The sequence below is a fragment of the Rhinolophus sinicus genome, chromosome 2, assembly GCF_057876585.1.
Source record: "Rhinolophus sinicus isolate RSI-liver-muscle chromosome 2, RSI-T2T, whole genome shotgun sequence".
Taxonomy (NCBI): domain Eukaryota; kingdom Metazoa; phylum Chordata; class Mammalia; order Chiroptera; family Rhinolophidae; genus Rhinolophus; species Rhinolophus sinicus.
Window position 1 is genome coordinate 38923709 of NC_142502.1, and position 12420 is coordinate 38936128.

The 12420-nt window shown below is 36.6% G+C and overlaps 1 protein-coding gene across 4 annotated transcripts in view; it reads left to right on the plus strand.

Moving 5' to 3' along the window:
• The window catches only part of MCM9 (minichromosome maintenance 9 homologous recombination repair factor), an 86866-nt gene that overhangs the window by 40562 nt on the left and 33884 nt on the right, over positions 1-12420 (plus strand). For all 4 annotated transcript variants that reach the window (XM_074333491.2, XM_074333493.2, XM_074333492.2 and 1 more), the window contains one exon: positions 5359-5533. In XM_074333491.2, coding sequence (XP_074189592.1) covers positions 5359-5533 — 175 coding nt within the window. The remainder of the gene's footprint in view (positions 1-5358; positions 5534-12420) is intronic.

The window sequence follows — 12420 nt, forward strand, 5'->3', positions numbered from 1 at the left end:
TCTGATCTTAGCGGGAAAACGTTTAGACTTACTTATACCATTCAGAATGATGTTAGCTCTGGATTTTTTTGTAGGTGCCCTTTATCAGATTGAAAAAGTTCTCTTCTGTTCCTAGTTTGTTGAATTTTGCAAATGCTTTTCCTGCCTCTGTTAAGATGATCGTGTGCCTTTTATCCCTTACTCTATTAATATGGGAATATTACATTGATTTCCAAATGTTGCACCAATCTTTCATTACTTAGATACAGCACTTTGTCATGATATATAATCCTTTTTATAAACTGCTGAGTTTGGTTTGCTAGTATTTTCTTGAGGATTTTTGTATTTGTAATCATAAGAGATATTGATCTTTAGTATTCTTCTGATGTCTTTGTTTGATTTTTGGTATATGGGTAATACTGTTCTTATAGAATGAGTTAGGAAGTGTTTCCTCCTCTTCTACTTCTAAAGAAGGGTTTGTGAAGAATTGGTATTTGATTCTTTAAATGTTTGGTAGAATTCACCAGTGAAGCTTTTGTGTGTGGGTAGTTTTTAAATTACAAATTCAATCTCTTTACTTATTATAGATCTGTTGAGATTTTCTTTTTCTTGAGTCAGTTTTGGTAGTGACTTTTTAGAAATTTGTCAGTCATCTAAGTTATCTAATTAGTTGACATACAGTTAATCATTGTGCTCCTTTGTAATCCTTTTTATTTCTGTAAAATCAGTAATAATGTCCCCTCTTTGATTCTATGTTTTAGTAATTTGATTATTACCTCTTCTTGGCTTGGTCAGTCTAGCTAAAAGTTTGTCAATTTTGGTTTCATTGGTTTCCTCTATGTTTCCATTCTTCTGTTGTTTTTATAGTCTCTATTTCGATAATATCTGCTCTAATATTTATTATTTCCTTCATTCGGCTTCCTTTGGGTTCACTTTGTTCTTTTCCAGTGTCTCAAGGTGAAAGCATAGATTATTTATTTGAGATGTTTCCTCTCTTTTAATGTAGGCATTTATAGTTATGTTACTCTCTAAGCACAGTTTTAGCTGTATCCCATAAGTTGTGGTATTTTTTTTTTTTGTCCAGCTACCTATTCATTGCATGAATACCTTTTTACATTGTCTCTGACAAGTGAACGTTCCACTTTTTGCTTAAATAGTTACTTTGAGGAAAAGTTCACTACTTTGTAAGATAGCCCACTCCCTTTTAAACACCTCAAGATTTCCAGCATTTCCCTGTAAAAATCTACTTGTTTTTCTAGGTTATTTGTTTTGAAGTTGCCCCAAGTTAGTTTAATTCTTCTTCCATAGGATAGATCTCTAAATACGTAAAAATTCTTTTCATGTCTCTAAACCTTTCTTTCAAGCTAATCATACACACCATGCTATGAACTAGTCTTTAAATTTAAGGCATTGTTAACATGTCCTTCATGATCTGTTTTCCTTTTTTATTTATTTATTTATTTATTTATTTATTTATTTATTTTAGTATTTCTTTTAAAATTCGAGGTCTCAAAGTAGACATTACTACTCCAGATCAGGAGTCAGCAACCTTTATCTATAAAGGGCCAGATACAAATATTTTAGATTTTGAGGGCCATTCAGTGTTTGTCATAACTACTTGAACCCACCATTGTAGTGTGAAACAGCCATAGACTATATGTAAATAATGAGCATGACTGTGTTCCAAAAAAAACATTTTTACAAAAACAGGTGGCCAGGCCAGATTTTGCCCACAGATCATAGTTTGCTGACTCCTGCCCTGGATGTTATCTAACCAGTGCAGAACCTAGTTGATTATATCTTCACTTGTGAATGCTATTTTTGCATTAATGTATTTTTAAGATTATATTCAAATATTGTGAGAAGAAGTTAGTTATAATTCTCATCTTTGCTCCTGTATAAATAAATGTTTTTTTCTCCCCTTTGGCTTCTTTCAAGATTTTGTCTTCATTGATTTTTCTGAAGTTTAAATATACACCTAGGTGTAGTTTTGTTTAACATTTTTCCTGCTCTGTGTTCCCTGAGTTTTCTGGATTTGTGATTTGGTGTCTGCCATTAATTTGAGGAATTTCTCAGTTATTATTGCTGCAAATATTGCTTCTGTTCCTTCTCTTCCTTCTTCTGGTATTTCCATTACATACGTTACATGTATTTATACCTTTTGTAGTTGTTTCCATAGTTCTTAGATGCTCTGTTCTATTTCCGTCTTTTTTTCTCTTTGCTTTTCAGTTTTAAAAGTTTCTATTGACTATCAGATTTCTTTTCCCCTCAGCTATGTCTGGTCTACTAATGAGTCCACCAAAGGCATTCGTCATTTCTTTTACAGTGTTTTTGATCTTTGGATCTCTAGAATTTATTTTTGATTATTTCTTAGACTTTCTATCTCTCCGCTTACAATATCAGAGAAAAATCACCTATGTTCAATGTAAGAACCTGGTAGAGCTCCTGGAATTAAAACTCACAAAAGTCTGGGGACCACTCCCCCCTCCCAGCCCCATGACTTGGTTCCTCTGGAGTTTTTAATCCTCAGAGTTGTCTATACTGACTTTCCAGCAATTTCTCAATTGCAGTTTAGGTTTTCCTATCCCAGTATTTGTTCCCATGGCGGTTTCTGCTCTGCTAAATTGCGATTCTCTGTCTTTCTGTCTTAATAATTTTGGGGGCAGTAGTTTGCCCTGTGACTTCATTTTCTGATGGATCTTAGAATTGTTGCTTTCTCAGCTTGTTCAGGTTTTTAGTTGGTGTTAAGATGGAATAGCAACTTCTAAGCTCCATAAATGCTGGACCAGAAAATGGAAGAATTTATATAGCTTTCTTTGATGTTTTCTTCTATGAGTCTTCTTCTAGAAGTTTTACATTTTTCATTTTGGTCTTTAATTCATTATGACTTAGTTTTTGTATGAGATGTGAGATACGGAGCAAGATTGATTTTTTTTTTCTTTCTGCATAAGGATATACAATTATTTGTGGACTATTTTTCTCCATTAAATTGCTTTTGCTTTTTTATCAAAAATTACTTGACCATACATGTGTGGGCATAGTTTTGAACTCTGTTCCATTCTTCTGTCTATATCCTTCCTCCGATACCACACTGAACTGATTACTGTAGCTTTGAAGTAAATCTGGAAATGGGTCAAATGAGACCTACTTTGTTTTTGGTTTGACTTTTCTATTTTCTTTGCTTCTCTGTATAAATTATAGAATCGTCTTGTCAATTTCTATACAAAGAAAAATCCTGCTAGGGTTTTGTTTGGAACTGTTTTAAATCTATAGAGCAGTTTGGGGAAACATCTTTAAAATATTGAGGTTTTCAATTCATTCAATGAACATAGAATATCTCTCAATTTGATTAGGTCATCTTTTACTTCCTTTGTCAGTGTTTCATAGTTTTTGCATAGAGATCTTACATATTTTTTTTAAAGATTTACAACCGAGTAGTTTGTATTTGGGGGTGTTATTATAAATGTATTATTTTTAAATTGCAATTTCTAATTTTTTTATAGTATATAAAAATAAGACTAATTTTTATATATTGACTTTTAACCGTGCTATACTCACTTATTCTAGGAACGTCTTTGTAGGTTATTTGGAATTTTCTACATAATCATAGTCTGTAAATATAGAAAATTTAGTTCTTCCTTTTCAATCTGTCTTTTATTTATTTATTTTCCTTTATTTCACTGGCTAGAACATCCAGTGTGATTTTGAATAAGAGTGATGAGAGTAGATCTTCTTGCCTTGTTCTGATAATAGTGGTGAGGATGGGAGTGGGGGTAAGCATTCAGTCTTTTATCATTAAGTATGTTAGCTGAAGGAATTTTGTAAACACCCATTATAAGATTGAAGAGGTTCCCTCTACTCCTAGATTTCTGAAAGTGTTTTTTGTTTGTTTGTTTTTGTCTTTTATCATGAATGATTGTTGAGTTGTGTCAAGTGTTATTTCTGTATCTATTTAGGTGGTAGTTTGCTTTTTCTTCCTTAGGTTGTTGATATGGTGAATTGCATTGAATAATTTTTAAATGTTGAATTAGCCTTGTATTTGCAAAATAAACCCCATTTAGTTATGATTTGTCATCATTATTTGTGTTTGTGGTCTGTTATTTTATGTATTGTTTGATTTGCCTTTTTGTTTTTAGGAGGATTTTTGAATCTATGTTATGAGGAATACTGATCTGTAGTTTTCTTTTAATATATCTTTATCTGTTTTGGGTACCATGATAATGCAGGCTTCATTAAATAAGTTGAGAAGTGTTTCTTGGTTTTCTATATTTTTGAAAATTTTGTGTAGAATTGATATTATTTCTTTCATAAAGATTTGGTAGAATTCACCATCAAGTCATCTCAGCCTGTAGAATTCTGTGACGCAAGGTTTTAATGACATAGTCAGTTTTCAAAGTAGGTATAAGACTGTGCATGTTATCTTTTTAAAGATAAACTTTGGCAGTTTATATATTTCAAAGAATTTGACCCTTTCATATAAGCTGTCAAACTTAGGACTTAGAGTTGTTCATTGTATTTCTGTATTATTAATTCAGTGTCTGTAGGGCCTCTAGTGATGCCCTCTTTTTCATTCCTGATACTTGTAACTTTTGTCTTCTTTTTTTCCTTGATCAGTCTAGCCAGAGGTTTATCAGTTTTTATCAACAAAAGTTATGATAAGTACTCATTATGTATCATACACCTTATAAAGAATCATATTTATATTCTATTTGAATATCGAAGAATCTATAAAATAGATAACAGTTTTCTCTTGTTATCCCCTTTCATAGAGGAATAAACTGAGGCCTGGATATATTAGGAAACTTGCCTACAATATAACAGCCAGAATGACAGACCCAGGATTCAAATGCAAATATAGGTGACTCCAAAGCCTTAGCTTTTGACCACTCTGCTTTATTGACTGGTGTAAAGAGTGAATTAAAATCAGATAAGACATATGAAGGGAATCCTCTGTGACTATGAGCAAACTTTTCATTCATCATTGGATTATAATACCTGCTGTTCTCTGTCTTTGGACCCTTCTCTGTAAACAGTATACAATATAAAACCTCTTGTCATAAGATCTCTGGAGATCTGCTTACTCCTGAAAGTTTAGGCTGCTCAGTGAGGGTACCTATCAAGGAGAGACAGAGAATTTAGAGACTTCTGGTTGTCACAAAATACTCGATAACGTCTATTAGATTTTAGAACATAGGACCTTCTAAGACCTCCCAGTGACTGGATACCTGAAGTAGTTGTCCTAATGCCATCCATTCTTGGTATACTAGAAATAAAAGCCTTGACTCTATGACCTTCCATTTAAAATGTAGGTATTTATTTCTCTTCATGGGTAAGTATGCTGCTATTGAAAACAAAAGCTGACACAGCTTGTTCCCTTAGGTCTGACGGTAACGGCTGTAAAGGACTCAGGAGAATGGAATTTGGAAGCTGGGGCTTTAGTGCTTGCAGATGCAGGCCTTTGCTGTATCGATGAGTTTAACAGCCTCAAAGAGCATGACAGAACCAGTATCCACGAGGCAATGGAGCAGCAGACCATAAGTGTCGCTAAGGCTGGGTAAGAGTTTCTTTCTTTAAAATCTATTGGAATGGAGAGATTAGTTAATACATGATTATGGAAAAATGTGAACCTTACTGAACTGCAGCATATATCTGGTCAGTTAACACCTTTCAAGACACATACTAGTTTTCCCATGGAGGTAAGTGAGGGAAGTAAAAATGAGTTGTTGGGAAAAACAACATCTAAAAAATGTCTGCTTTCAATGGCATTCTCCTTGTATAGCTTAATGGAAGCTTGATCACAGCATATGGAAAACAGAATAATAATAATGTATGTTAACATAAGATGAAGTACCTGTTGTGACTCAAGGAAGCTTGGGTTGAGGTATGTGAGTCCCTGGATGAAGGGGAAAAATAGGCAGGTTCGGATAGAAATCCATTCATCCAGACCCTAGGTGGTTATGGGAAACTTATTTGGCTACAAAAGCTGACCACCAAGCAGGCTGCCAGGTCGTCCAAGCAAAGGACAGAGCCTGAACTATCTCAGCCCTAATGTTACTATTAGAAGTCTGAGGCCAGCTGATCAGGCAGATAGGGCTGCCAGCAGAGTCTTCAAACAGTAGTGGTTACTTGGGAGCCAGGCAGACACTGTGTCATAGAGTCTGTGAGATCTATTCATATACATTAGCAAAAAAAGAGAGGTGAGAGCAGGATATAGCCCAAAGGAAAAAGATACAAGAAAAACTAGACAAAACCATTATCAGATCTGTTCGTTTCACTCAGTAGATAGTCACTCAAATGTGTCTTTATTAAGAGCCTGCTGTATGCCAGGCACTGAGTTCGGCACTGAGAAGTTCAAAGATGAATACGACATTGTCCTTGAGGTGTTCACTGCTTTGTTGGGAAAGCTAGACATGAGCAGCAAAGTGATATGTCCATGATAAAAGTGTTATGAGAGAACATATTTAAAAATAATTACTGCTTCAAAACTGTTTATCAGGGGAATCACAGATAATAGTTTACTAAGTGTCTTCAAGGCTACTTTCTTTTCTCTTTATGTCTCCATTCAATTAGTACATTTACTGGTTTGTAGAATCTATGGTTTATTTTGCTATACCTTTTCCAGAGGAAATTTGAGGCATTTTGAAAGATTCCTAGATAGTTAACCCTGACATCAGGGAAAATTGGAACAAATGCTATGAAGGTATTTTTGAAAGGGAGAACATTGGCAGTGCTATATAATATAGGCTGCAGAATGAATCTTTGTAAGTGAAAATATTTTATTAACCACTCCTACTGCCTTTACCCTCTGCTAAGTGTGACTTAGTATGAACCTTTTGTGTCATAAGTTCCAAAAGAAAAGTCCCGGTAGATAAACATTTTGCCGTGGCACCCACTGCTTGGGCAATCTTGTAGTAACTATAACCACTTTATGCACTGGAACAGTGCTTTCCAGACTATTTATGGGGAAGGACTAGTTTTAATGCTTTTTTCAGTCTATCGGAGAGCAATATTTTTATAAAATACAATAAAATTATTTTTAAAATTAAATTAAAAAAAACAAAGACATATGAATTGCAAGCCTAAGTTCTTCCACTTAGGATGTAGAAAGCAGTAAGAGCATGTCCCTCCCATTCTAACAAGAAAAATCCAGATAGTCCACAAACGTCATAACATTCCCTGAACTTACCAGGGAGCTGAATTTACAAGGAAAATCAAGGGAACTTAATTCCGAAGTGTAACAGGCCCCTCCAAAAAGAGATGAGGCACACAACCTGTCACTTTGGACAGCATGAGAGGAAGAGATGGCTGCCATAAAAGCAAATAAGGAGAAATAACTAAAATTAATTTTAAATTCCCTGAATGCCAAGTGTGGGCTAGCATATCAGTTTAGAATAACTGGGAGCTCCAAACACGAGGGGAGTTCTCACTTGCAAGCCCTTCTTCATGGGCCTCTGCCAGATGCTCACACGAAAAAATGGGCAGGACAGAAGACCAGAGTGACCCTTCCCTGCCCTCACTAGTCGTGCAAGCCTGAGACATGATTGCTGCTGGGGAATAGGCACAAAACCCTGCTGCTTCCCCAGACACATCTCTCATACGAAGCAAAACCTGATCACTGTAAGCAGGGCCTCTGGGAGAAGGATAGAAGCAAAAAACGTGCCTCAGGAGGTTAGAGAAGCTTCCTTCCCTCCCACAGGAACCAGGGGAAAAGGTGCTGCCTCTGGGAGAAGGGTAGAAGCAAAAGCTATCTTCCCCTGAGGGAAGGGCAGGAAAGTCCGGGGCCCTAAACAAGTATACAGCAGAGTGTACAGTGGGACGGAAAAACCTCCCCTGCCCAGGAACCACAAACACATGGCAGGATTCAGCTGCCACAGACGGAACAGACAGAAAGGCCGATCGCTCTCCTTAGATCTCCCCTCACCTCAAATACTCCTCACCCCGAGTAACAAGCAATAGTAGTCTGCCTCTGGGGAATGTGTGGGTGTGGAAAGAGGCCCCTTTGTGGTGCAGGTGTGCAGTGCCTGCTGGAAGCTGAGGCTAGAGCAGAAACACTGAGGGTAGTCTCCCAGCGCTGACTGCAGTCCTCACACGAGGAAGACGTGATGGCAGCTCAATACTGGGAGAATTTGACGTCTGGCACACAGGGTAGGACAGCAGTGACAGCGCCAATACCCAGTCAGCTGTGATGACCTCACACTATACGTGAAGTGCTATAAGAGTTTCTGAAGGTGGACTGTAATAAGTTACAGGTGGAAACTCTAGAACAACCACTAGAAAATGAAAGAGGCATAACCAGTAAGCCAGTTGCAGCGGTAAAATAATCATAAAACATAATCCAAAAGGAGACAAGAAGGGAAGACAAGGGGAACAAAGAATAGATGGGACAAATAGAACACAGCAAGATGATTCAAATTCAACCATATCAATAATTAATAATAAATCATTTAAACAATTAAAAGGCAGAGATTGTCAGATTGGATAAAAAAGCAAGACCCACCTAAATACTTCCCTCAAGAAACTGACTAAATTCAAACACATAGGTAAGTTAAAAGTAAAAGGATAGAGAAAAATTCCATGGAAACACCAAAACCTGACCAAGAAATTACAGGAAAATAAAACTACAGACCAATATCCCCCCATGAACATAGCACGAAATTCTTACCAATCCTTTTGTAAATAAATCCAGCAGTGTATAAAAAGGATTATATATTATAACGAAGTGGGGCTTATCTCAGGAATGCAAAGTTGCTGTAATATTTGGAATCATACAGACCCATGGAAGAGAATACAGGTCCAGAAATAGACTCACAGGTATAGTCAGTTGGTTTTCAATAATGATGCCAGGATAAGTCAATGGAAAAAAGATAGTCATTTCAAAAAAATGATGCTGGTAAACTTGGGTATCCATTTACAAAAATGACCTGTACATGAATACTTATAGCAGCTTTATTCATAATCACCCAAGATTGAAAACAACCCAGAAATCCATCATGTGGTAAATGGCAAAACACATTTTATACATCCATGCAATGAGATATAAATACAAATAAGTAATGTAAAGGAACAAACTATTGATATATGCAACAACATGAATGAATCTTAAAAGGATTATGTGAAGTGAAAGATGACAGGCGCAAAAGACAATGTAGTTTATGATTCCATTTATATGAAATTCTAAAAGGCAAAAACTATAAAGAGAGAAATCAGATTAGTGGCTGCCAGGGATTGGGGGTCAGGGGAGAGGATTGACTGCAGAGGGGCACCTTAAAAATTTGAATTTTACTGTAAATTATAATTTTAAAAGTATGTAAATGTAAATTTATTTTTAGATTCAACAGACATGAAATCGCTATCAAATTGCTATTGGAGTTTCTAAACACTTAACTCTTTCTGTACTCATCTCTTCCCTAACAGGTAACAGCATGTGAATAGGTACAGGTTCATAGCCCAAGCTGTGAGCACTGATGGTAACTTGCACAGTAAGACACCACGTGAGGATATAAGGGAAGGGAATGGAAGGAATAACAGTGCCAGGGAGACTGATACATGTATCATCAGTAAAACCCTTTTTTACAAAATTGAAGTGACATCTTCCAAGGGAAATAATTTATTTAAAGAATAATTCTCAAATTGGATTTCTTTTGTCTGTTGGGAAAGGAGAGGACTCACACAGCTGGGAGATGAGATTGGAACTCTATTTTGCTACTACTGTTTACAGTCAATTTTTCTCCTTTACACCGTGTGTCAAATGTACACTGTATTGAAAGGAGTTTTGCCTGAGAAGCACTTTGAGCGCTTTGATGTAATGAACTTTTCTCTGGGGTTTCCTTTTTAGACCATTGCACCATGGTAGGCATTGACAGTATCGTTATTATTATGGCAAACATTTGTATGATTGTCTTTTCAAGATAAAATTCTTTGAATGTTTCTCCTTTGTCGTGGCTACTATCCAGAGTTTCATACCTCTTTGAACTGTGCCATGGATCATGACCAGTATTTTAGCCTTCCAGCTCTCCATGACCCTCCCCAAGACTGCCACCTCTGGTTCCAGAAACTTTCAGGTTCCTTTCTGTTTCCCAGTAGTTACTGCTTTTTTTTTTTTAATTCTTTTTTTAAATTTATTGGAGTGACAGTTGTTAGTAAAATTACATAGATTTCAGGTGTACAATTCTGTATTACATCATCTGTAAATCCCATTGTGTGTTCACCACCCAGAGTCAGTTCTCCTTCCATCACCATATATTTGATCCCCCTTACCCTCATCTGCCACCCCCCCACCCCCCTTACCCTCTGGTAACCACTAAAGTAGTTACTGCTTTGATTCACAAGGTCTCAGACCTGTTCTCTATATTTCCCCCTCCTTGTGAGCCTCTCTCTGCCTAGGGGTGACCTTATCTGTGTGCCACTATCATGAGGACCCTTTGGCTCGCTCCTGCTTTTCGCTTAGTCTGCACTGATCTTTCTATTTCAGTATGGGCTCTAGATTAGCTTTGCTGGTTTCTAATGTCTATTTGCCTATTTACGTGTAAATTGAAATGTTTTTTTTAAATTAAAATTTATTGGGGTGACAATGGTTAGTAATATTACATAGGTTTCAAGTGTACAATTCTGTATTACATCTTCTATAAATCACATTGTGTGTTCACCACCCAGAGTCAGTTCTCCTTCCGTCACCGTATATTTGATCCCTTTACCCTCATCTGCTATCCCCCTGGTTAGTACTTGGATGGGAAATCGAAGTTTCTAGTATATTCTCTCTCTCTCTCTCTCTCTCTCTCTCGCTCTCGCTCTCTCTCTCTCTCTCTCTCTCTCTCTCTCTCTCTGTCTTTCACACACACACACACACACACTTGTTAGTTTATTTTACGGGTTTATCCGTATGTATCTGGAAAATATGTTGAGAGATTTGGACATAAGCAGCTGCCATTATCCTATGAAAACCTAGAAATACACATTTTTAAAAGTTATTCTTTCTTGTTTAACTCATAATACCAACTTTGCTGTGTGGTTTAAAAACATTAACCATGTTTTCCTTCAGGCATTTATAGAAAAAATTGGAGAGACAGTTATCTACAATTATTTCAAAGGACTCAGATATAGTAATGGAATTAGACTTATTCTGTATCCCTTAGAATCAATGGCTAGAAGGTTCAATGAAGCATATTTAGAGTTAGTACAAGGAAGACTTTTTAGCGGTTAGAGCTGTCTAGAGATCAAGTAGGCTGCTATAGGGTTGCAGAGGTCTTCAAGTTTAGAATAGAAAAATTTTATATAAGGAATTCAAGCATCTAATGAGGAAATGGCTAACCTTTAAGGTGCCACCTGTGAGATGCTGCAAATTGTGGGCTGGCCCACAAGCTCAGCCATGACAAACAAATTCAGCTGCTGGCCGGTTTATTGCAGAATATGTACATACATAAAATATGGTTTCACATTATGTCATGATATATTGAACATGGTCTGTGCTACACATGGAAACTGCATCAAGAGCTCTCTCTCTATAAAATGACCACAAGAATACATTGGGTGTATTATTGTAATAATTAAGCACAAGAATCTCCAGATCTAGTCTGGTTGGGTTGAGGTTCCAACTCTGCTACCTGCAGTTGGGCATGTATATTACTGGACTCCTCTGTGCCTTGGCCTGCTCATCGGTAAGATGGTGAGAATTACTCTATTTTGTAGGGCTGTTGTGGAAACTCAGTGAGTTAATCCATGTAACGTTCTTAGGATACAACCTGGAGTGTAATAAATGCTATTTAACTGTTATAGGTCTGCAATTCTTTTCAGAAACCCCAGATGCATGTTGGAATTCAGAGTTTTTGTTTTAATTTTAGGAAGGTAATACAGTGCATATGCCATATATTATGACCTGTAATACAAAGGCTTCTATTCCCTAAAATAGGAATCTCATTGAGCCATCATCATCCAGATATTCTGGGCCTTTTCTCTAGGACCACCCCAGGTTTTTCTTTTGAGATGTTTGATGCCTTGGATTATCATTTTCAGGATCTCCTGAAAATCTCTGCTTTTGTTTTCTCTCTCTCTGTTTCTCATGTCTCAAGTGACTAAAGTCTGATTGATTTGTGAAGGATTTTTTATTTGAAGTCTAGTCTCCCTATGGATGTTAGTGCGAACCCCAGGCTCAGAATATCTGGCTGGCCTCCAAGGCTGCAGGGAGTTGCTCAGAGATTTTTTCAGTTTTTGTCACTTTATATACACTGCACAAAGTTAGAGAGTTCTTTTTAAAAATAAGAACCACACACTCAATTGTTCCGTACAAATTCTTTTTTGACTCCAGGTTAAACTTTATCCATATCATAAACCACACACCCACCATTCAGATCAGATGTGCAGATGGCTGGGAGGGAACCAATTAGTATGGTCTCCGCAGTGTAAAAGCTTGTTGTGGGTAGTCAGAATACCAAAAAAAAAATTGCT